The sequence below is a fragment of the Formica exsecta genome, unplaced genomic scaffold, assembly GCF_003651465.1.
Source record: "Formica exsecta isolate Colony F162 unplaced genomic scaffold, ASM365146v1 scaffold562, whole genome shotgun sequence".
Lineage (NCBI taxonomy): Eukaryota > Metazoa > Arthropoda > Insecta > Hymenoptera > Formicidae > Formica > Formica exsecta.
The window spans coordinates 497777-523242 of record NW_021852868.1 but is presented as its reverse complement, the minus strand read 5'-3'; the positions used below and the strand labels follow the sequence as shown (position 1 = coordinate 523242).

At 37.9% G+C, this 25466-nt stretch overlaps 2 protein-coding genes and 1 long non-coding RNA gene across 7 annotated transcripts in view; all 3 read left to right on the top strand.

Annotated features, from left to right (window-relative positions):
- LOC115242092 overlaps positions 1-11598 on the top strand; it is a 14238-nt gene extending 2640 nt beyond the window's left edge. For all 4 annotated transcript variants that reach the window (XM_029818150.1, XM_029818148.1, XM_029818151.1 and 1 more), the window contains 5 exons: positions 363-5941; positions 6122-6983; positions 7074-7451; positions 7546-9219; positions 9403-11598. In XM_029818150.1, the coding sequence (XP_029674010.1) occupies positions 363-5941; positions 6122-6983; positions 7074-7451; positions 7546-9219; positions 9403-9650 (8741 nt within the window). In that variant the 3' untranslated portion in view covers positions 9651-11598. The remainder of the gene's footprint in view (positions 1-362; positions 5942-6121; positions 6984-7073; positions 7452-7545; positions 9220-9402) is intronic.
- Positions 11599-15476: 3878 nt separating this feature from the next.
- Positions 15477-20976, top strand: LOC115242091 (glycine--tRNA ligase). 2 transcript variants are annotated; one of them, XM_029818147.1, is made up of 5 exons: positions 15477-16031; positions 16282-17202; positions 19138-19900; positions 19977-20164; positions 20363-20976. In XM_029818147.1, the coding sequence occupies exons 1-5, from the start codon at positions 15786-15788 to the stop codon at positions 20471-20473; spliced, it is 2229 nt and encodes a 742-aa protein (XP_029674007.1). In that variant the 5' UTR covers positions 15477-15785; the 3' UTR covers positions 20474-20976. The 2 variants fall into 2 exon arrangements, with proteins under 2 accessions (XP_029674007.1, XP_029674006.1); XM_029818146.1 differs by lacking the exons at positions 19138-19900; positions 19977-20164; positions 20363-20976 and adding exons at positions 18042-18229; positions 18428-19041 and having other exon boundaries at positions 15595-16031; positions 16282-17965.
- A 937-nt stretch (positions 20977-21913) lies between these two features.
- Positions 21914-23245, top strand: LOC115242090. The gene is made up of 3 exons (XR_003885002.1): positions 21914-22086; positions 22902-23068; positions 23186-23245. It is a non-coding gene; the product is annotated as an uncharacterized LOC115242090 (long non-coding RNA).
- Positions 23246-25466: the final 2221 nt, after the last annotated feature.

Sequence of the window (25466 nt, the reverse complement as noted above, 5' to 3'; positions counted from 1 at the left end):
TTTTAATCGAATAAAATAGAATAAAATTTAATTTTAATTTAATCTAATTTTATATAATTTTGTATTATATAATTAAGTCAATTTAGTTATTAATAGTTTATAAATCTGGATTAAAATTGATTTTCAAAAAAACATGTGCTCTATACTATTTTTCATAAATTATAAAATAGAGAATCAATTATTATATTTCTTTGTCATAATATTTTTTTAATATTATAGCTATTTAATTTTTATAATAGCTTTGTGTGTATTACAATAATGTAATATAATAAATAATTATTTAGTTAAATAAATGTTGAAATCATATTTTTATTGCATTATATTACTGTACTCTAATGATTTTATTCTTGTATTATCAAAAGGAGCGCCCATAGAAGGCCAGGAAGTGTCCGAGGCCGATTTACTAGGAAAACCGATATCGAAAGATTCGGAGGATGAGGAGAGTATGGATAACGAAAAGGCGGATGGACACTCCGCGGAGGAGGAAGGCGCTGATAGTAACAAGAGACATGCGGATTCCGATCATTCCGACAGCGCGAAGAAAAAAGCGAAGAAGGAAGATAGTAATACGGAGGGTAGTACGTCAGAATGCGAGTTGAAGTCGGAAAAGAAATTGGCTAACATGCGGAGGAATATCCGGGAAGTGATGGACGAGGCGCAACTTGATGAGGCTACGCTCTCCGCTCAGAGACAGGAAATGGAGCGTCTCAGGCGAGTGCAGGAGCAACAGAGAATCATCCGCGAAGTGCAGCGTCAGATAGCAATTAACAGAGCGCAGAGCAACAAGGCGCAGACACGCGTTATCAGCCTTTTACAGGCAAAGCAAAATCAGGCTGGCACTACCATGCTCTCGCAGTCATCTCCGTCGTCGTCATCGTCGACTACGTCGTCCACCCAGGTTCGTTTGCCGAGTACTGTGCTTCTGAAAGTAAACTCTGGTTCTGGTACGGGCGTTCAGACTACTCAGACATCCGGAATGCAAGCGGGACAGATTCAGAGGAGATCGGTGGACAGTGGGATGCGTTGGCAGAAGGGTAGAGGCGGTTACCAAGGAGCGCAGACGTCTATCTCGCGAGTTCCGAATCGCTCTGGTGCGCCCAATATGCTGCAGCAAAGGATTCGCATGATGACACCATCCGTGAGCATATCGCCAGTGGTACCTAAGAAGGAGCCGATGGATCGTACGGAGTATTATTCCGACTCGGAGATATCTGATGTGGAAGCTGAGGAGATGATACGCGAAAAGCAAGTACACGCGATGCGGAAGACGCCTGGCGTGCCCAAATATCAGAGGCCACCTAAGGGCAAAGATGTAGTGACGATATCCAGTTCGAGTGAGAGTTCAGATGACGATTGTATAGTCTTGAGCGATCCTAGCGGTGAAGAGGAGACCGATAACGAGGACGATCCATCTAATTCTGGCATGCACACCAACGATCGGTACAATGTACCGGACGAGCACGGGCGGGTGTTAATAAATGTTGGCCATCCTGAGACCGAACCGGACGTGTTCCTGGCACCGCAAGTAGCCCGCATCATTAAGCCACATCAGATCGGTGGTATACGCTTCCTTTTTGACAACATCATCGAGACTATTGAGAGGTACAAAACCAGTAGCGGTTTTGGCTGTATACTCGCCCACAGCATGGGATTGGGCAAGACTCTCCAGATCGCCAGTTTTTGTGACATTTTTTTTCGATGCACCACTGCCAAGACTGTCCTCTGCATCATGCCCATAAATACGCTCCAGAACTGGCTAGCGGAGTTTAACATGTGGTTGCCGTACGAAGATCCTGCTACTATTGTCGAGAAGCAATCTAAAGCTACAAATGTCAAGATAGAACCCGGAATGGATATGAAACACGAGATGAAAGAAGAAAGTTGCGGTAATCAGAGTGATATATCCAATATGTCGCGGCCTATCAGCACGGAATCTGCGCATCGTTTCGGCCAGGACACCGCATCACAACAACCAATGAATGTCATGTCCGAGAATCCTTACGCGAATCCTCATCATGGTTATGAACCGCGTAACATAATGTCGGGGAGTTATATGCAGGATTCTACTATGATGAATAAGAACATAACTGAGCCGCGTGCGCCGCATATGCCGCCGAATTATCACCAGGGCGAGATATCGCAAAATCCCTTGTATAACGCGAATCCGAATTCGCTTCATAATTTCCCCGATCCAATGAAGTCCGATCCAGTAAATTGCCATAGTATGCCGCCCGGACAGAATATGACGGGACCAAAATTCGGTATGGAGCATCAAGCTATTGGTGTTATGTATCCCGGTATAGAGAATCGATCACAGAGTAATTCCATATATCCTGATATGGAGAATCGAAACGTTGCGACGATGTATCCGGGCATGGGTGATCATCATTCTGCGCCGATGTATCCAAACTACAACAACACTTCTGGCACTTTTGCGAGTTACGGCAGTCAGATTAATCAACATGAGTTGGAACAAGAACCGAAGAGGGAGAATATGCTGTCAGGAGGAATGCTGCCGTCTCAGAACGCGGAGGTGAACGTGAAGAAGGAACCGGAAGAGATCATTAAGAAAGAAGAGAGTACGTCGACAACGAAGGAGGAGTCGACGGAGGAAAAGAAGGAGACAATTGAGAAGGTGAAGACGCCATACAGCGTAAACACGCCCATTGGCATGGAAGTACGCCCGAGGCACTTTCATTTGCATATTCTGAATGATTCGCATAAAACCATGACGGCGAGAGCGAAGGTGATCCAAGAATGGCAATCGTCTGGCGGCGTTCTGCTGATAGGCTACGAGTTGTACAGACAATTGTCTTTGAAGAAGCCCAATAAGGCGAAACGGAAACGCGGTCAACCTTTCAAAGATACCGTGGACGTAGAAGAGGAGGATAAGAACAAAGGTTTGCTGGATGAAATGCATACGGCTCTTGTGAATCCTGGACCAGATTTGGTAATCTGCGATGAAGGTCATCGCATTAAGAACTCGCATGCTAGTATCAGTATGGCATTGAAGCAGATGCGCACGAAACGTAGAGTTGTTCTGACCGGTTATCCGTTGCAGAATAATCTCCTGGAATATTGGTGTATGGTGGATTTTGTGAGACCGAATTATCTGGGTACCAAGAGCGAATTTTGTAACATGTTTGAGAGACCGATTCAGAATGGCCAATGTATTGATTCTACACCGCAGGATATACGCTTAATGCGGTATCGCGCGCATGTTTTGCATGCTTTATTGGAAGGTTTTGTGCAGAGGAGATCTCACTCTGTATTGCAGATGTCATTACCCCGCAAGGAAGAATATATTCTCCTCATCAGAATGACGACTCATCAACGTAAATTGTACGATACGTTCATGAATCAAGTAGTGAAAACGCGCGCGGTGCCGAATCCGTTGAAAGCTTTTGCCGTGTGTTGCAAGATCTGGAATCATCCAGATATTCTGTACCATTTTCTTCGCAAACGTCAGGCAAACGAGGAGGACGATTTGGACTTGGAGGAGACGATTGGAGAGAAATCTACGGCGGGTGGCAAGAAATCTAAAGCGCGTCAGTCAAAAGGTGAGTCGAAGAAATCCAAGAAAGCCACGATAAAGAACAAGCCCGCAGCTAGCGTACAACCGAATGCTTCTTCGTCATCCAGCAACGATAACGCGGAAGCTGAGAATGCACACAATACTCCGAAGCAAAATAATTATACTAATTATCCGATGCCAGTTTCCAACTCGGGATATTCCAACTCTATGCACCAGGGATCTTATCCTCCTCATAATTATCAGAACTATCGTCCGAACGATCAAAGCACATACTATAGGAATGATAATAACAATCATGGCGAATATAATCATGGAGAGTTTTATAATAATCAAGGACAACAGAGATATGGTAATCAACCATTTCAGTCGTATACTCAAACATCGGGTTATAATACGTCGCAGGGATACGCCAATCAGTCGCAAAATTACATGCAGTCGAACGAGCAGTCGACGAATCATCCTCAGAGATACAGCGGTGCAGCGGCTGGATCTGACTTCAGATCAGATCAAAATCAAGGAAATAATTACGAAGCACCGGGAATGTTTCCGCGGCAAAGTTATCCTTATCAGGATCAGCAGCGTAATTATACGCCAAATTTGAATCAAGGGCCTAGCAACTATTCCCAGGTATCCAATCAGTCCTCTTTTCAGGCTCAGATACCGAATCAGTCTGCGAATATGCCGATGACAGATTACTCGTCATACGGCACGAATCAGAATCAAAATTACACGCCGACGCCGGCCCAGACGAATCCAATATATCCACGAAACGATGCGCAACCACTGCAGAACTCGGCGATGGGCTATTCTGTATCACAACAAGGTCAGCCTCCGACTCAGAATCAAACTCAAACTACCGGTTATCTGTTGCCGCCGCAGCAGGGTCAGAATACATCACCCGGTCAAAATCGAGGCTTCTCGCCGAACCAGCAGAATCAACAGAACCTAAGCTTGCAGACTCAATCTCATTCATACACTGGCCAGCAATCTCAGGGCATGTCTCTTCAAAATCAGTCGCATCCTTATTCTACGCAGGTGAATCCAACTCCGCCACAGACTCCGCAGCATACGTTCAATCAGGCATCAGCGACTCCGATGCCGCAGGCTTCATCTCACGGTTACATACAATCGAATCAACCAAATCAGGGACCTGTGACGCAGAGTTCAATGCGTGGCTATACCCCAGCACCACCGGGTCAAATGAACGTGGCGCAAAATCAGTCCAATTATCCGGCCAATCAGCCTGCGCAAAACGTCAACGCTCAGAATCAGACGCATAGGTATCCTCCGGATCAGCAAGGTTCGGCCTCGAATCCGCAGAATGCGGTTCACGCAGGATACGGGCATCATATGGTGTCTCAAGCCACAGCTTCCACTCAAGCAACGCCGTATCCTCAGCAGAATCAGCAGAGTCAGCAGAGTCCGGCGCCGCCGTCTAATCAGACCCACTCTGGTTATTCGTCGAATCATCCTGGCACGATGCCGCAGATTCCCGCTGCTCATCGATACGGCACAGCGCAGCAGACGCAGGTGGCTCAGAATCAGACTATAACCCAATATCCATCGAATCAACAACAACAATCCAATCCGTCATTAGGTCCAAACGATCAACTTTACTCTAGACCGGACGTGGCAGCGGTATCGCAGCAAACGCAAGGTTATGCTCCAACTGCAAACGAATTTTCGAATGATCGCTCGGGTGGAAGTACTGCTAGCAATTCCGGCAACAATTACACCGTCAACCAACCGCAAACACAGAATCCCGGTATGCCAAGTTATTCGTCGGATGGTTCGAACTCGGCGGCGTCGGTCGGGCAGATGAAGAGCGCGGATGATCCCTATTGGCAACGTAACTACCCGCAAACGTTCCGGCCGGATCAGCAGTGCAACGACTCGTATTATAGAGATCAGATGAATCCGGGCGTGAATCGTTATCAGAACAATTACTTTTCGCCGCAAAATTATCCGAATCAATCGTACGATTACGCTAATCACAGTTCAGACATGAACCCACGGCCCGATGAGTCTGCGAAAACTTCTCAGCAATCCGGTGCTCATCCTCCACCGTGTGATAAAAGCAATAAAGACATGACATCCAGTATTGGCGTGCAAAGTCAACCGATGCATTCGAATAATTTCACTGGCGCGCTGAATTATCCCGCGGAATCGAATCGCCAGAGTTCGGCGACTCCTGCACCCAGACAATCGGGACAGGGGATTAATTCAGCGAATAGTCCTCGATTGAATCAGAGCGAATTATTAAAGGAGGATGAGAGGGAGAAAGAAGATCAACTGGAAAAAGATAAAGAGGACAAATCTGATGACGAGATTCTCACGAAAGACGAGGAAAAAGATTGCAAGAGTTCTCCTATTGGGAAGGAAGATCCTGGAATTCCATACGATTGGGTATGTTAATATATGTTGCTAGAATATATTTCGCTTATCTTAATACATTAAAAGTTACAAAAATAATTGTTTTATAAAATACGATAATAAAACAAATTTTTTTAAATGTGATCTTGATAAGAATTAATTATTATTTTATATCTCTTAGTAGTGATACTATAACGTCTAATTTTGTTACAGGCGACAGAGTTGATGAAGAACTATATACCCGGATTGATAGACGCGTCCGGGAAAATGGTTATCTTCTTTTGCATCCTCGAGGAAGCTATTAAACTGGGAGATCGTGTGCTCGCATTCTCGCAGTCGCTGTTTACATTGAATCTCATAGAAGACTTTTTAGCGCGAAATAGCTTAAAGTATCCAGACGGACAGACTGACGCTTGGATTAAGAATGTGAATTATTATAGATTAGATGGAAGCACCAGTGCTTTAGAGCGCGAGAAACTAATCAACGAATTCAACAATAATCCAAAGATTCATCTATTTCTAGTTTCGACACGGGCAGGTTCACTGGGTATTAATCTCGTCGGTGCGAATCGCGCGATCGTATTCGATGCTTCCTGGAACCCGTGCCACGATACGCAAGCTGTGTGTAGAGTCTATAGATATGGTCAGCAGAAGCCGTGCTTCGTTTATCGATTAGTTACTGATAATTGTCTGGAGAGGAAGATTTACGACCGACAGATTAGCAAACAAGGTATGGCGGACCGGGTAGTCGATCAGTGCAATCCCGACGCGCATCTTTCGCTGAAAGAGGCGACGACATTGTCGTGGGATTGGGAGGAAGACAGTCAAGTACAAGATTTCTCGCAGACTAAGGATAGCTACACGGACGAAGTTATGCATTGCGTGCTAGAACGCCATTCTTCATTGCTAACCAAGCAACCATTTCATCACGAGAGTTTGCTTGTTGATCGGAAAGATAAAAAGCTCAGTCAGGCTGAGAAGCGATTGGCTCGTCGCGGCTACGAGCTTGAGAAGATGGCAGCTAATTGTTCAAGGCCAAGTTATAACTACGTTCCAGGAAATACAGCCACGCGAGGTATAATTTATATCTAATACACACACATACATACACAAATTTTATTATAAATTAAAAGCTAACCGTGTATATTGCGATTATTTATTCCAGCAGGTGGATTACAAATCAGGGCAATTCGTGGTGGTGATGGAGGAGGAACCACGCCGAAACCTGTTGCTTCTGTGAGACCGATGCAACAGCGAGGCGCTGAAGGATTAGGTCCGCGAAATGTAACTGGTAGCAGATGGATTCCGGCAGAAGTGTGGCAAAGGCAAGGAATGAGCGCGCAAGAGATGACGCTACCTTTGGATGTGGTTATCCCGACCAATTCTCCGGACAAAGGAAGTATCGTTCTGAAAGCGGGACAACGGGTAATGGTGCTGAAGAGTCCGAAAGGCATTTATATGCAACTCGAATCCGGCAAAATTATAGCGATTCGCACTGCGCTTAAATTGAATCAACAAAAGCGGGAAGAGGAGCCGAAGAAAGGTGAGTTAATGTATTATTGATGATTAATCCTAATTTTTGTATTATATTTAGAAACATTGTATCATTCAAAAATTCGATATTTTATGTTTGGCAGGTGTTTCTTCGATGATACAGAGGAATTCTAAATCTGAAGTTGGTTTCCCCTTACGAAATAACTCCGCCATTTCCATAATACCTAAATCATCTTCGAGTAACCAGACTGGTAGTCGACTTCCCAGTAAACCATTACCGGGTCCGGGTTATAAGCCATTCGGCGATAAAGAAATTTCCAAGAGACCGAAACCGGTCGCTACAGCGGCTGCCAAACCTTATCTGAGTCAAGTAAACCTAACTAACCAGGTTTCTCTGTCGAGGTTACCGAAAGTGAAACAAGAGCCGGTGGATCATTCCACACTCGGAGACAACTCCAATTCGTCCGACGGTCAACTGAGAACCGAGCAACGAGTCGAGGAAGTTAGATTGGAGGACGTAGTGGCCGAAGTGAGCTCGAACACCGAATACAGTCCGTCTAATCATACTCGAACCACCAATTCGGATACAGACACTTCTTTGCCGAAATCTTCCGAAGAAGGTACTCAGGTTTATACACCTGATACTATCTCTTTAGCGCAAAGCGTGCAGACACAACACGATCAACCTGAAGCGGAACTGACGTCGACCGTTGACAAACAATGTTCACCGCCGGAGAAGGAACCTTCTAAGCCAGACACATTAACAAATTATGGTCGGTCTTTTCATAGCCAGACAGAAAAGCGAGATACTTCCAATGACGATATTATCATCGAGGAATCACCGCAAGTGACGCCACAAGTCGCGACGCAAACGCACATGACCACTCTCGGATCGATGCCACCATCCTTGTTAACACCGTCACCAGTATCGTCGGCCGTGTCGGTACCATCAACCATGTCGATGCTACCGAGCATTGCAGTAACATCAAACATGTCAATACCGTCAAGTATGCCGTCAAGTATACCATCGAGTATATCGTCGAGTATGCCATCGAATGTGCCATCAAGCATATCATCGAGCATGGCGTCGACTATGCCGATATCATCGAGTATGTCGTCGACTATGCCGACACCATCGAGCATGCCGATGCCACCGTCGATGCCGCCAGTTCTATCTGTACCTGTAAGGGGCCCGGAAACACATAAAAGCAGCGCTGATTCATCCGTCGTTGCATCATCGACTATCTCAGTGTGCACTAGCACTAATATTACTTCTCCGAAGAACGTCGAATCGACTCCGAGTATGCGAGACAATGTGATTCAGGGAGATCCAACAACGCCGAATGTACCCCAGGGGTATCCTTACGCCCAATATCCAAGATACTATGACTACAGTGATCCACGATCCCGCTCACTATCCAATCCTTATGGCACTTACTTTCCCAGTGTTCCACCACACACAGCGAATCCCAGCAGCAGACTGCCAATAGACACGACGAAGCCTCAGCCGGATCTAGGAAAGCCTACGGACGAGAGGAACGTGATGAACGTGCCTACTGCTTACTCTTCTCAAGTACCGAGCATTACTGCCAAAACGCTAACGAGCAACTCCGCGACGGAGTCTAAGGGTACAGACACCGCAGCAGCCGTGACCACCACGGTGGCCTCCTCGAGTAGAGATGAGACTGCGCATATACCTACCGCGTTTAGTCATCCTACTAGCACGCGCTATCCAGGGCCGTATCCACCGGGCCCGTACGATCCATACTCGCAGCATTATCCACCGGCGCCTGGCTCTTCAGCAGCGTATCCTCCAGGTAGTGAGAATTTTATATTCTTAAGCAAAATTAGACAAAACAGTAAAGTTTTGTCATCTGCCTATACATCTCAAATTAGATTTGTTAATATCTTTCTGAACTTTGTACTCTAAAGAAATGCGTCGATGTTTCTTCTTTTGTGTATTCATTAGCAAAAATATTAATGGCGAAATTAATCCGCAGGAGCACCCGGTTATCCAGCATACGGTGGACCGAGTTACAACACGGATTACGCTCGTATGTATTCGGCGTTTCATGGTCCACCACCTCCGACGGATCCCTACATGCACAGAGGATACGCCCCTCCCTCCTCGCATCCCCCTAATTACTATTCGCCGTTCCCGCATCCTCCGCCACCCTATCCCAACTATTCTTTCCTGCCGTATCCGAATCCCAATATGTCGAGCGAGCCTCAACCACCCGCTCAGTAGGGAAGCAACGCGTTTAAGGATAATCCTAGGTTAAGGATAATGAAGAGCGAGGAAGTTATCGCAAAACCGCGGCTCCGAAGCTTAATAGACTGAAGCTGTAAAACGCATCGATGTAAATATTTAGTCACAAATATTGAGATATTAAGAAGAGATGTTTGAATTGTGGAGATTATTGGAGTAGTTTGCGATATTGATATACAAGATGATCGAGAAGGACGAGCGTAATCGCTGTAATTAACATTGAACCGTGCAATCTGTTAAGCTGTTTAGAATATTTTAACTTGGCTGACAATGGCCATTTTTGCGATGCGTTCTTTGTTCACTAGTTAACTTCACTGAAAAAAATGTACCCGTTGAACGGTACAAATCACTCCTTTATTTGATCCACCGGTCTCATAAGGACGATGTCAAGTAAGATTTTTTACAAATGCTTAGACTATGCGTCTTAGATTGCAATATGTTTCACGCTGTAACTGCAATCAATTGCGTCCCCGTGGTTTTTTCTACTTTTTGTACTTGCATGGTGTCATTTGCCGAATTAGCCTTTTGTCAATAGCCTCTTAACATTGGAATTGATAAGTTACTGACGGCGTATAACTTTGGGAAGATTGAAGGTGTAAATTGTATGATTAAAGGGTGAAAAGCGTTGTATACTATCATTTAGCTTCATGTGTTACATTCAGCCATTTAGCTTATTTTTATATAACTCATGTAATAAAGAGGGGGAGAGAGTCATTCCAGCAGAACAAAATTCTCATGACTGACGACACGCATCCAATTACATAAAACTGAATCTTACAAATTAAAAATGATAACGATATAAAACAAAGTTATGAGATTTTGAGTTTATATCTTTTTTTTTTAATGACTCGATTATATGATATTAATCAACAATGTTTTACGTTAAGACTAATATATTAAGGAATTAAATTTAGTGTTTTTGTAATTTTTTTTCAGATGATTTTTAGTTTGTTACTACCTGAGATTCTTAATTTTTAAGAGTGACACATATAAAGAATACACACTTCCATGACAAATCCTTGACGAGTTTGAGATGAATCGACTGATCCCCCTCGTATGGTACGGCAAGAATAATGAATTTGCAAGCTATATGAACTACTTGAAACTATATTATAAAATGCAGATATTCGTTGAGAAATATTCACGTGCATGAACTGTATTATAATGTACTTGTGCAGTGAGATGTTTTTTCTATTCTATCACATGATGTACTTTATGTATTATAGCGATACATTTGATTGTTACGCAATTCTTGGCGATTCAGTGACTATATTCTGACATTATTTGTCTAAAGATTTGTTTTGTACATAACATGCGTTCATTTAGAAAATATGGTTTTTGTTTGAGCTATAGCTGTAGTTTTAATACGAAACATTTTTTTCAGATTTTTTTTATTTGATAATTTTTTTATTAAAAAAAAAAATACATCTTGTATTTTTTCAAATGGAATTATTATTTGATTCAAAAGATTTAAAAAATTTTTTCGATACCTATTTGAAATTCTGTTTTAAATAATATTTTTTCTCATGCGAGAGCAATGAATCGCAAAGAATAAAATTGGTTTGCATTGTGCATCATTCTTCCGTAAATCTGATTTTTACGATGCGCATCATCGTCTTTTCTCTTTTCTCATTGAGCGCCGAAATCAATTGCTATTCTCCGTGGCATATGTTACGCCGCGTCTACATGTCATCTCGAATCTTTTTCCATTTACATACATTTACACGCGTAACATAAGTACATACAGTATTCACCTGAAACATTTAGCAGTCAGTAAATACAGTCTACAGCATCCCTAGCAAGTTGTATATGGATTGCGTATTATACTATTAATCGTTACGGTTTCCGAAATAGATAATCTTACAGTAGAGCGTAGGATTGTTGTTAAATAGAATGTCTCTTACGATTAAAAAGAAAAAAAAAGAAATTCACACTATCTCGGACACGTAGCATAAACGTAGGGAGAGCCATGATTTTCAGGAGCGACTCTTCAGAGACTCGGAACTGTGATATTTTATTATAATCTCGTGTCGAATTCGCGCACTGTACGCTCTTGTCCGGAATCAAAGTCGCCGACCTTGATTTTGCGGGAATTTCGCGAGCTGGTCCGGAATCTCGGTCCGCCTTCGCGACGCTCGATCGAAATTGTTGCATTTACGTTTAGTGTAAGTCAATCCGGGTGCACGAGATGGCTAATCCATTTTTCCAAGTGGGGCACAGAGGCGCGCACGGGTTTATCATGGTGCTCCCTGTAATACATTATACGGACCAGTGGTATTCAACCCTTCCTCCAGTATAATCCTGAAAGCATCTCTTTCAGATCTTTATAGACATGTTTTCAGAATATTATACTTCCGAATATACATATATATTTTCATCTGTAAGAGAGATTTTTGTAAAATCACATTTTTGTATATCTTCCTTTATATATAATATAATACTTTATATTTTTATTTAAAACCACATATATGTGCAATGTTCCTCTATGTTTGTAGGAAGCTAATTGCTCACAAGTTTATACATTACAGACATTTTCCTTTATATCTTTGCGCTTCTGTATCAAAGCTCTTTCTTCCAAGAGTACTCTAGGTTGAATACCTCTGATTATAGATGAATTATTCTAGCGAGATAAGCGTTCATGCTGGATATATAATTAGTATACTGTGTCTCCGTGGCGGGTCTCGATGTCGTCTGTTTGCCGTGCAAAGAGACCTCAGCGTCCTCGGCGTTTACTTGGGACGCTTTGCGGCACACGTTTCGTAGGTTCTAAGTGTACAGGTGTTACGTTTAGCGCAAGTAAACTGTGCAATTCTTCGCAAACAGCCGACAAGGAGCCTGTCTTGTAAAACGCGTGCGCGAGAGCCGTTCGTCCTGAAAGCATTTCGAAGTTTAATCACGAAGTAACAGCATTCACATCCCGCATTTAGTGACCAAATGTGATTGTTGCTTTGTTTTATGTGTAACATAAAAATGTGATGTTACATGCATTCGATGTTACCATAGGCTGAGAATTATATGACTACATTTAGTGCTAAATGCGGTGGCCCGATTTCGAGTTTTATTTGTGTACTTTACAATAATTGCATTTGATGTTATACTTGGCGTTTTACTTATTGTTAAATAAGTAAAACTCTATTGTAGATTGTGTGAATATATACGAGTCGATGTGTGACTTGATGTTTTCATAATATTTAATGATAAATAACGGTAACGAAAAAAGATAAAGGCAAAGTGTACGGGCTAATGAATTTGTCATTAAGATGTGAATACGCAGAAGCGATATGTGCATTTTAGTGAGACTTTCGAGATTGACTTGCACCGCTCTCAGAACAAGCGGCTCATATATTTGCATAAGAGCAATTATATTTCTTTTCTGTTATAATTTTTTTTTTGCCATTTGCATATCTGTAAATACCCATCATTTACATTTCATATTTTATTTATTATTATATATTAGCCATTATGATCGCTTTTTTGATGTCAGAGTATTGCTTTTATGTAAAATAAATTGTTTACATTGATGAGAGAAAAGAAATCGTTTCCATTGTACTATTGTTATGTAGAAAGCGAGAAAAAGAGAGGAAGAGAGAGAGAGAGAGAGAGAGAGAGAGGGAGAGAAAGAGAGAAGAATGAGAGCCTACATATATATTTGTTTTTTATAACATTCATCTTTGCATCTGTGACCAAAAACAGGAATTAGCTCATAGGTCCGTATTTTTGCCGCACAATTAACGCTAAACGTGGCCGTCTAATTTTATTAAGAAAAAGCTATTCTTGTCTGATAAATCTCGATAAAACTTAATATGACGTATATAAAATTGTTCCGTAGATAATTAAATAAAGATTTCACAATTCTTTATTCTGCTCATAAAAAGTTTCAAAAAATTGTAGAAAGAGAGAGGCTGTCTCGTATAAAGGATTTTGTGAAATTAAAATGTAAGATTTACAAAGATGTTTGGGGGATTCTCGATATATCAAATAAATTATTAGGAATATCAGAAAATGTTCTCTATGTGCAAAAAAAAAAAAAAAAAGATTTTTGCAGCTTAATAGATTTACGATTACATGTAAGATTCAATTGTAATGAGAGCATCAAAGGCAGCTGCCTTTAGCGTACGGCTAGAATACGCGCCGAAGTGTACATGTAAATGCTTAGTAAATGCGTAAGGGATGATTATGTGTCGACTCATTATGGGATTACAAGTAAACAAATTCATCTGATTAGTACGAGAGAGATTTGTCTTTCAGTCCGAAATTCTCTGTATCGACGTGGTAAGATTTTCGCGATACACACTTTTCGTCTGTGTACACACGATAGGATGATTAAATACATGTTACACACAAGAGCTGGGTTTATCGAAAAGTTATAATAAATTTGCCAGCGGAGAGGAATAAAATAACGCTCGTGTTGCAATCTGTTTTTTTTTTCTTTTTTTTTTTTCATAGACCACGTTTTCTAATTGTAATTTTTCTATAAACCGCGCTACAGTGTATATGATACATAAGACGAGATAATTAATTAATGAAATAAAAGTATTCGATATATATATATTAAACGGGCTTGTTCTCTGTTGCAGCGGATAAGATTTGAGATTTATTGCGTCGTTGTGTATATAAATGGCTCATATATATATTTTATTGTATTCTGTTTTAAAGCATGTGGTTTTTTCAAAGATACATATAATCTTTTTCTTAAATAAGAAATCAAAAATAACTTACGTGATATCGAATTATATAATGGATTTAATTTGCAATACTGTTTAAGAATATAAATGATTAATAACTTTTCAAAAAGATTACTATTGTAGTAAGCGCAAATAAATGTTAGATATTTTTCATGAAAAGTGTAAAAACCTTAAAGTAAAAATTATATTTTATCATATATAATATATATATATATGAAATATGAAATAAGGAAAAATAGCACATATAGTAATATTAATGAGTGATCTTTCTTAATTTGAATTATTTTGTAAGAAGTTCTTTAGTTGGAAAAAAATAGTCTTTCTATGACAGATTAATAATTTATTCAATATTTTTTGGCTTTATTATTTCTTAAAAAAAAGGAAGTTAAACATTAGATAACAGTGTTGTATTACTGTTTATTATATCTCTGTTAGCATTACTTATTTTATTTATTAATTATATATTTTATTTAATTATCTACCCTTTTCACGTCGAGTTTTCACCGATAATTAGGATAGAAATAAAATTATTAAACAAGTTATCTATGTCCACTATTTATTCTATGACTGAGTAAAATTCTATGAGATAGTATACCATCTATATATACTATTTATTCTATGACTCAGGGCACTCTTAGTCATTGAATGAATAGTCATATAGATGGTGATATTCCATAGAATTATCCTTAGTCATAGAATAAATAGTAGACATAGAGAGATAACTTCTTCTTCTTCTTCTTTCTTTTATGGCTGGTTGGGCATTAGTCGCCCATACACCATTGTTTCTTATGGGTTTGTATAATATAAGCAAAACTCCTCTAAGAGAGGAGGGAGTCCAAAAAAAGGTCCAGACAAAGGACATACGCAGCACGCAAAAACACGTCCGAACCCGACACGTTGTCAGTCGGAACTTAACCAGCGAATAGAGAGATAACTGACATTTTAATCATAGAATATATAGTAGATATAGATGGTCTGTTAATAATTTTTTCTGTATTATATTTATTGATGAGAGCTAAGAGCTTGACAAAAAGAATAGATAATTAAATAAAAATTCATGGTTAATAGAGATGAAATAGGTAATTAATAAAATCGGCAGTGAGTGTAGTAAGATTTATTTTTCTTGTACCAATTATAATTCAGAAATTAATTTCAAATTTTATCGACTTCAATTTCCCGCGTCGGAACGAATATTATAAATCTGTTCTTTATAGGTGAACTGGCTGCACTAGTTCAGAGTTTATCTTTTTCTCTCCTCATTGGAAGAAGAAAGATAAACTCTGAACTAGTGTATCCAGTTCAGTTATAAAGAACAGATCCTATGTTATTCAAGGCGATTTAAAGTGCCTTAAATAACCTAACCTAACAATCCTGGTGGAACGGCATGGCGAATGCGTGAAAGTACACGGGGAATTTACTTTCGCGGCGAATGCAGCTTATCAAGCGCAGTTTGCATTATATCGCCTGTAGGGTAGGGGCGTACCACGTTTCCAGCAATCTTTCACTTATCAGGCTACCTGTCAGAAACGTTGTTACCACCGCCAGCTTACTTGATTTCAGCCGGTGGGGCACCAAAAAGGCGAACAGAAAGCTGAAAATTGCCCTCGCGCTCGAAATAATGGACCCTAAAGTCGAGGAAGCCCTGGCGTCTCTCCGCGCCAATGTCAAGGAACAAGTGAGTGCCATATGGATGCAGGAATTGAAATTATGAAAGAACCTTGTGGTATTGTCAATTTCTTAGCAATATTTTGAGTGAAATTAATGCTTTAAATGTTGACAGATTTTGGAAAATGGATAAGTGTCCATATTTTTTAAAAATTAATTATAAATGTGCTGGGTGTCTTTTCACTATTGTGTCATACTTCAATTCCATACTTTTTTAGATAATTTGTGATTATCTTTTTATGAGATATTGTCCTTTGCAGGGTGATTATGTACGGAAGCTGAAATCTGATGGTGCGCCAGAGTTGGACATCAAAAAAGCTGTGGCAGAATTGAAATTGCGCAAAAAGATACTAGAAGACAAGGAACTGTCTTTAGCTTCTAATAATATAACATTTGATAGGGCAAGGATGGAGGATCTCTTAAAGCGTAGATTTTACCTAGATCAATCCTTTGCTATTTATGGAGGTATCACTGGTCAATATGATTTTGGGCCTATGGGTTGCTCGATGAAAACAAACTTGTTAAACACTTGGAGAAATTTCTTTGTATTGGAAGAACAGATGCTTGAAGTTGATTGCTCTATTTTGACACCTGAACCAGTGCTGAAGGCATCCGGCCACGTAGATCGATTCGCCGATGTGATGGTGAAAGATATGAAAAACGGCGAGTGCTTTCGATTGGATCATTTGATTAAAGCGCATCTGGAGAAAATAATTTGCGATAAGAAAACGGATGAGGAGACACGCGAGGAATGTAAGAATATCATTATCGGGATCGATGGCATGACAGAGAATGAGATGATGAATGTTCTACGGAAATATAATATGAAATCACCAGTTACTGGTAATGATTTATCGGAACCGATTGCCTTCAACCTGATGTTTGGTACTCAAATTGGACCATCTGGACTTGTCAAGGCTTTCTTAAGACCGGAGACGGCTCAAGGTATCTTCGTGAATTTTAAAAGATTGCTGGCATTTAATCAGGAGCGATTACCGTTTGCTGCAGCGCAGATCGGCAACGCTTTCAGGAACGAGATTTCGCCGCGATCCGGTCTCATACGCGTTCGAGAATTTACTATGGCGGAGATCGAGCATTTCTGCGATCCGGATGATAAGAGTCATCCCAAATTCAAGACAGTCGAGAATATAAATATGCTGCTATACTCAGCTTGCAATCAGATGGAAGGTATGAGGGCGCAACACGTCACCATAGGCGAGGCTGTCTCATCCGGCTTGGTAGCTAATGAAACACTAGGTTACTATATGGCTAGGATTTATCAGTTCCTATTGAAGGTCGGCGTCGACCCGAATCGCTTACGGTTCCGTCAGCATATGAGTAATGAAATGGCACATTACGCTTGTGACTGCTGGGACGCTGAATGTTTGACTTCGTACGGATGGATAGAATGTGTAGGATGCGCTGACCGATCCGCCTACGACTTGAGACAGCACACCGAGGCCACCGGCGTGAAACTAGTAGCGGAAAAAAAATTGCCCGCTCCAAAAACAGTGGATGTTTGTGAGATTGTGCCGAACAAGACACTGATTGGTAAAACTTTCAGGCAATTCAGTAAAGCTGTTCTAGACACGTTAACAAAGTTAAGTGAAAATAAGATCATAGTCTTAGAGAGACAACTCAAAGAAAGCGCAGAAACAATGCTGGAAGTGCCTGATCATAGTGATGTACTGCTCACAAGAGATATGATAGAAGTAAAGCGTTATAAAAAAACTGTTCATGTTGAGGAGATTATACCCTCGGTGATTGAGCCTTCCTTCGGCATCGGTCGCATAATGTATGTCTTATTTGAGCATAATTTCAAAGCAAGAGAAGGTGACGAGAAAAGGACATATTTTGCTCTTCCTCCGGTAATAGCGCCATTGAAATGTTCGGTGTTGCCACTCAGTGGTAATGACGAATTCGTGCCGTTCGTAAAAAAATTATGTAAGTGAAACACAATACTAATTATTATATTATATTCATCCTAATATTAATAAATGTTATCAATAATATTTTACAGCACAAGATCTTACGAAAACAGATGTCTCGCACAAAGTGGACGATTCTTCTGGTAGCATAGGACGTAGATATGCTCGCACTGATGAAATAGCAATACCATTTGGCATTACTATCGATTTTGACACCTTGAAGATACCACATAGCGCAACACTTAGGGATAGAGACAGCATGGGGCAAGTTCGAATAAACGTATGTATATTTTTGTTATGAATAAAAACTATACATTATGTATAAAATTTATATTGTAGATGTATAAATTTTGAATATACAAAGAAGATTAGCAAAGAAGAATAATTTAGTAATTGCTAGCATTAAGATAAGCATAAATAAAATAGATTGTTATTTTTTAAATTATTATTCTTAATGTGATAAAATGTTTAATTGTAGTTAGATGAGTTACCTGGCGTTGTGAGAGATCTTTCCTATGGAAGGACTACTTGGGCAGAAGTGGAAACAAAATATCCCAAGTTTGAACAACAAGAATCAACAGAGTCATAAAGAATATAGGCTTGATAATAATATGTTTCTACTATATAGAAGTTTATATAGAAATTTTTGATATCAGCATCATGTGGTGCTTATCAGTGAATATACTGCTAATTTTTAGAAGATTTAGTGTTCAAATAATTTATTAATCAGGAAATTCATATTTTAATCTTTTATAGATTTTGCAAATTTGTATATGTATTCATGTACTTATTTAGAAGAAAATGAGAACTATGAAAATCCATAGCTAATATAGGATACTTAATAATTGATATAGATCACTGCTAATTTTTCGTTTTCCAAATTATTATTGTTACAATTAAATCATCTGCATTTGTTGAAGGCATTTATTCATCTAAAAGTTTTTATGAATATCATATAAAAAATAAAGATCTGTACCTTTTTCAGAATTTTGCCAATATCCTAATGTTTTATTACTGGATCTTGATTATCATTGAATATTTATTAATAAAGATAAAAAGACTTACGTCAAATATATAAGATTAACAAAACATATTTGATATAATTTAATATGTTTTAAATATATACATTATATAATTTTTTTTAAAGTCGAGAATATAAATATGCTGCTATACTCAGCTTGCAATCAGATGGAAGGTATGAGGGCGCAACACGTCACCATAGGCGAGGCTGTCTCATCCGGCTTGGTAGCTAATGAAACACTAGGTTACTATATGGCTAGGATTTATCAGTTCCTATTGAAGGTCGGCGTCGACCCGAATCGCTTACGGTTCCGTCAGCATATGAGTAATGAAATGGCACATTACGCTTGTGACTGCTGGGACGCTGAATGTTTGACTTCGTACGGATGGATAGAATGTGTAGGATGCGCTGACCGATCCGCCTACGACTTGAGACAGCACACCGAGGCCACCGGCGTGAAACTAGTAGCGGAAAAAAAATTGCCCGCAGCAAAAACAGTGGATGTTTGTGAGATTGTGCCGAACAAGACACTGATTGGTAAAACTTTCAGGCAATTCAGTAAAGCTGTTCTAGACACGTTAACAAAGTTAAGTGAAAATAAGATCATAGTCTTAGAGAGACAACTCAAAGAAAGCGCAGAAACAATGCTGGAAGTGCCTGATCATAGTGATGTACTGCTCACAAGAGATATGATAGAAGTAAAGCGTTATAAAAAAACTGTTCATGTTGAGGAGATTATACCCTCGGTGATTGAGCCTTCCTTCGGCATCGGTCGCATAATGTATGTCTTATTTGAGCATAATTTCAAAGCAAGAGAAGGTGACGAGAAAAGGACATATTTTGCTCTTCCTCCGGTAATAGCGCCATTGAAATGTTCGGTGTTGCCACTCAGTGGTAATGACGAATTCGTGCCGTTCGTAAAAAAATTATGTAAGTGAAACACAATACTAATTATTATATTATATTCATCCTAATATTAATAAATGTTATCAATAATATTTTACAGCACAAGATCTTACGAAAACAGATGTCTCGCACAAAGTGGACGATTCTTCTGGTAGCATAGGACGTAGATATGCTCGCACTGATGAAATAGCAATACCATTTGGCATTACTATCGATTTTGACACCTTGAAGATACCACATAGCGCAACACTTAGGGATAGAGACAGCATGGGGCAAGTTCGAATAAACGTATGTATATTTTTGTTATGAATAAAAACTATACATTATGTATAAAATTTATATTGTAGATGTATAAATTTTGAATATACAAAGAAGATTAGCAAAGAAGAATAATTTAGTAATTGCTAGCATTAAGATAAGCATAAATAAAATAGATTGTTATTTTTTAAATTATTATTCTTAATGTGATAAAATGTTTAATTGTAGTTAGATGAGTTACCTGGCGTTGTGAGAGATCTTTCCTATGGAAGGACTACTTGGGCAGAAGTGGAAACAAAATATCCCAAGTTTGAACAACAAGAATCAACAGAGTCATAAAGAATATAGGCTTGATAATAATATGTTTCTACTATATAGAAGTTTATATAGAAATTTTTGATATCAGCATCATGTGGTGCTTATCAGTGAATATACTGCTAATTTTTAGAAGATTTAGTGTTCAAATAATTTATTAATCAGGAAATTCATATTTTAATCTTTTATAGATTTTGCAAATTTGTATATGTATTCATGTACTTATTTAGAAGAAAATGAGAACTATGAAAATCCATAGCTAATATAGGATACTTAATAATTGATATAGATCACTGCTAATTTTTCGTTTTCCAAATTATTATTGTTACAATTAAATCATCTGCATTTGTTGAAGGCATTTATTCATCTAAAAGTTTTTATGAATATCATATAAAAAATAAAGATCTGTACCTTTTTCAGAATTTTGCCAATATCCTAATGTTTTATTACTGGATCTTGATTATCATTGAATATTTATTAATAAAGATAAAAAGACTTACGTCAAATATATAAGATTAACAAAACATATTTGATATAATTTAATATGTTTTAAATATATACATTATATAATTTTTTTTAAATTCTATAGTATATTTTTAATTATGGACGCAATTTTTATTTTTTAAAATACTTATTTAATTATTACTCGAGTATAACATTATATGTACAAAATAAATATATAAATAATTACAAGAGTAATAATTAAAGATAATTATATAAGACAATTGGTTTATTATAGTATAATATGGTTTATATTATAATTTATACTATATAAAGTACAATAATTATTAAATTAAAAATATATTTATTTAAACATGAATAATTATTATATGTAAGAATAAACAGTTTATTTTATCCGTGAATTCGCAGCTAGTTATGTACGCAGAATACTAATCGCAAAGTTCAATATATTACGCCTCTATGTTGGTAATTGTGAGCGGCATAGTAGATGCATCGCGCGCGAAGAATCGTTCGGCATTAATCTATACGAAAATTCGGTCTAAAAAGGTAATCGAATAATTATTACAGTTGAATTATGATCTGTTATGTATCGCGAATAGAAACGGATCAATATTTTTTGAATATCATCGATAGTTTACGTGCGGAAAGTAATTTTACGTATGCGATATATTTTGTGGACGGAAACGCGTCCTTAAGAAGTAAGTCGAGTAATGGCACAAATAATAATAAAAGATAATTGAGACAATTTTGAATAGTCATACTATTGCAATACGAAATAAATTTATGATGATTGTGTTAAAAATATCTGAACAATATATAGTTATGGTTTCGAAATAAATATATGATACTTTTTAATCCGTGAAGTTACCGACATTTGCATTAGTCAGAAAACGCGAGTCGATCAGTGTTGCGTCACATGAAATATATCATGGCTTCATGTTGGTAAACATGAGCGGCATAGTGGACGCGTCGCGCACGAAGAATCGTTCGGGAAGAATCTATACGAAAATTCGGTCTAAAAAGGTAATCGAATAATTATTACGGTGGGATTACGATGTGTTCTGTATCGCGGATAGAAACGGATCAATATTTTTTGAATATTATCGATAGTTTACTTGCGGAAAGTAATTTTACGTATGCGATATATTTTGTGGACAGAAACGCGTCATTAAGAGGTAAGTCGAGTAATGGCACAAGTAATAATAAAAGATAATTGAGACAATTAAATAGTCATATTATTGCAATACGAAATAAATTTATGATCATTGTATTCAAGCTATTTAAATAACATGGTTATGTCTTAGAAATAAATATATATATGACCCCTCATCTTTTATCTCGTGAAGTTACCGATATTTGCATTAGCCAGAAAACGCGGGAGTCGATCAGTGTTGCGTCACATGAGATATATCACGGCTTCATGTTGGTAATCATGAGTGGCATAGTAGATGTGTCGCGCGCGGAAAATTGTTCGGGAAAAATCTATACGGAAATTCGGTCTAAAAAGGTAATCGAATAATTATTACGTTTGAATTATGATCTGTTACATATCGCGAATAGAAACGGATCAATATTTTTTGAATGTCATCAATAGTTTACGTGGGGAAAATAATTTTACATATGCGATATTTTGTGGGCGGGCGCAAATCGTTAAGAGGTAAAGCACAAGTAATAATAGAAAAATAATTAGTTGAATAATCATATTATTGCAATACGAAATAGATCTATGATTATTATAATAGATATCTAAATAACAATTATATTTGAAATAAATACGATCTCCCCCCACTTTACTTCGTGAAGTTATGACATTAGTATTAATTAGAAAACGCAGATATCAATCAATTTTCTCGTCACATTCGATATATTACGCTTTATGTTGATATTTATGACGAGCGGTATGACAGACGCGTCGCGTGTGAAAAAATTTACATGGTAATTCGGACTGATACATAATTATCACAATTGACTAATAAAATAATTATTACAGGGGACTACGATGTGTTATGTATCGCCAGTGGAAACGCCATCAGTATTTTCCGAATATCATCGATGGTTTGTGCGGGAAGTAACCTTGTCTACGGTTTCTGCGGACGGGAGTATCATACGGGAATCTCATACAGGAATATCATACACGGGAATCGTTATAAGATTGAGGTAAAAAGTATAAATTATAATAGAAGATAATTAAGACAATTGAATGATCACACTGTTGCAATAAGAAATATATCTATGATCATTATATTAAAGATATTTATGTGTATGTGTGTGAAGTTTCCAGGGGGGAAGGAGGGCGAGACTCTAATTAATCTCTGTTTAGAGTTTGTTAAAAATGCCTACAAGCGGATGGATTAAAAACGATATAATTATATCATGTTCGAAGAAAGCACATGATTTATTTTATTCTATAAAGTTAGCAAGTTTTATTATTATCCAACGTACGCCGAAAATAATCAGTATATATGATTCACGTTCGCATTTAATAGGAGTACAGTATAATAAATGCGCAAAATCGTTCATAAAAATTGATGCGAAAATTCGGAATAAAAGAATAATTAAGCAATTATGACGATGGAACTACGTATCGCAAAAATGCTTCAATATTTTTTAGATATTTTCGAATAGATTACGCGCGGGAAGTAATTTTGCGCACCAATTGTTGTAAACAGAAAAAATATTGGATGCCATTAAAAAATTGAGATAAGTCAATCTAGTCAACGTTCGTAAAATAAAATATACTTCAAATATTTTTATATTATATTTTATGAAATAAATGTTGAATAATAATTACAAATTAAATATTTTGTAACCCGCAATAGATGAATTTAAATATCAATTTATACAAATGTTTTTTTTGCATATTATATATGATTGTATATCAGTGAATTATTCAATTGTCTTAACTGTATTTATGTTACACGATCGCGCTTTACATCCTCGCGTATATTATTTTATATGCATGACAACCGTGCCGCATTCTTGTGCACCTCTTGTGCATGTCGGATCGAAAGATTTCGTGGGAGCATGAAAGCGAAAGAAAGAGAGAACGATGAGAAACAGAGAGCTCTTCGTGGGTGCGGGCCCAATTATCCACAGTGGCTCTTGAAAACGAAAAAGAAGAACATGTCCTTAGGCGGTGGAAAGAACGGAGCCTCGGGATTTTTCTCTTCTTTCTCCTTCTCGACCTGCCAACAACCCTCCGCGCGAGAACGTGTCGAATCGATTCTCCCCGACTCGTTTACAAGTTGTTCTGCGAATGGCACTTCGCAAACTGCCGTGCGTTATCCTGCTTATTCGCGAATCCACGTAGGCGAGACAGAAATGCATCTTGTTTTATTGCGCGACTTTTTTGAATTTCGAGAAATATGTATTTTAACGATCTTTAGAATATCTCTTTTTCGAGCAGCAGTTTATGAAATAATATTACATTTTGCGAATATTTGTTATTCAAATTATTTACGGAAAATAAGATGTGTGAATTTAAATTTCGCGCAAAAACAATTTTTTTGTATTTTTTATTAATTAATAATGTTAGTAAAATATAAAATAATAGTATTTTAGTTATGGCTTATTAATTTTTTCATATTTGTCAATCGGGTTAGAATGATAAATTTTTGATGATATTTTGGAAATTTTAAAATCTATTTAAACATATGATATGGAAATATTAAAAGACTTTTAATAATTTACGAATTTAATAACCAAAATATTATAAACATATGATATAAACATTTTAAAAGATTTAAGTAATGCGATAGCATTGATAATTATTTAAGAATCGGCTCAATTCAATTTCATTGATTATTTCAAAATATTGATTTTTTATTCGGAAAAAGATTTTCAAAATAACTTGCTTTTATTTCCTAAATTTTGAAAATAAAAAGGAAGAAAATTAATTTAAATTCTCTGCAATATCTGAAATAGTTAATTTTTTATGTAGAAATAAATATATATAGAGTTTTTTTTCTTAGATTTAATAGTTATCGAAACAATCTTATATATATTTTTACAAACCAAATTGGTTTGTCGTTTGTATTCTTGGGACTAGGTTACGAAAATATTGCTCCGTTTCTGTATCCTCTCCATTCGCTGTCACTAGAGCGATTCCGTTTTGGATCCCATTCATCGAGAATGCAAGCATTTTTTTTCTCTCTCTCTCTCTCTCTTCCTTCCGCAGACTCCCCCTTTCCGTCACTATTTTTTGCTCGCTCCCATTCAGTCACAACCCGTTGATGCAACTCGTTGAATTACGATTTTTGTCGACGTCGACGTTCCCGAAAATAGTTACACCAGGAAGAGCTTCTATTTGCGTCGCGACATTATTACTTTTAAACAGGCATCTACAGAGTGTCTCAGAACAATCGTACTCTAATCCAATTCCGGATTACAAATTGACAAATTGAGAAGAATAGCTTCAAAGGCATCAATAATTTTTGAAATGCTATTTATAAAATTTAATTATATATACAATATCGATAAACGAGAAAATATGTAAAGCAGAAATCTCAACTCAAAAATATATTATTATTATATATATTACATTTTTATATTATAT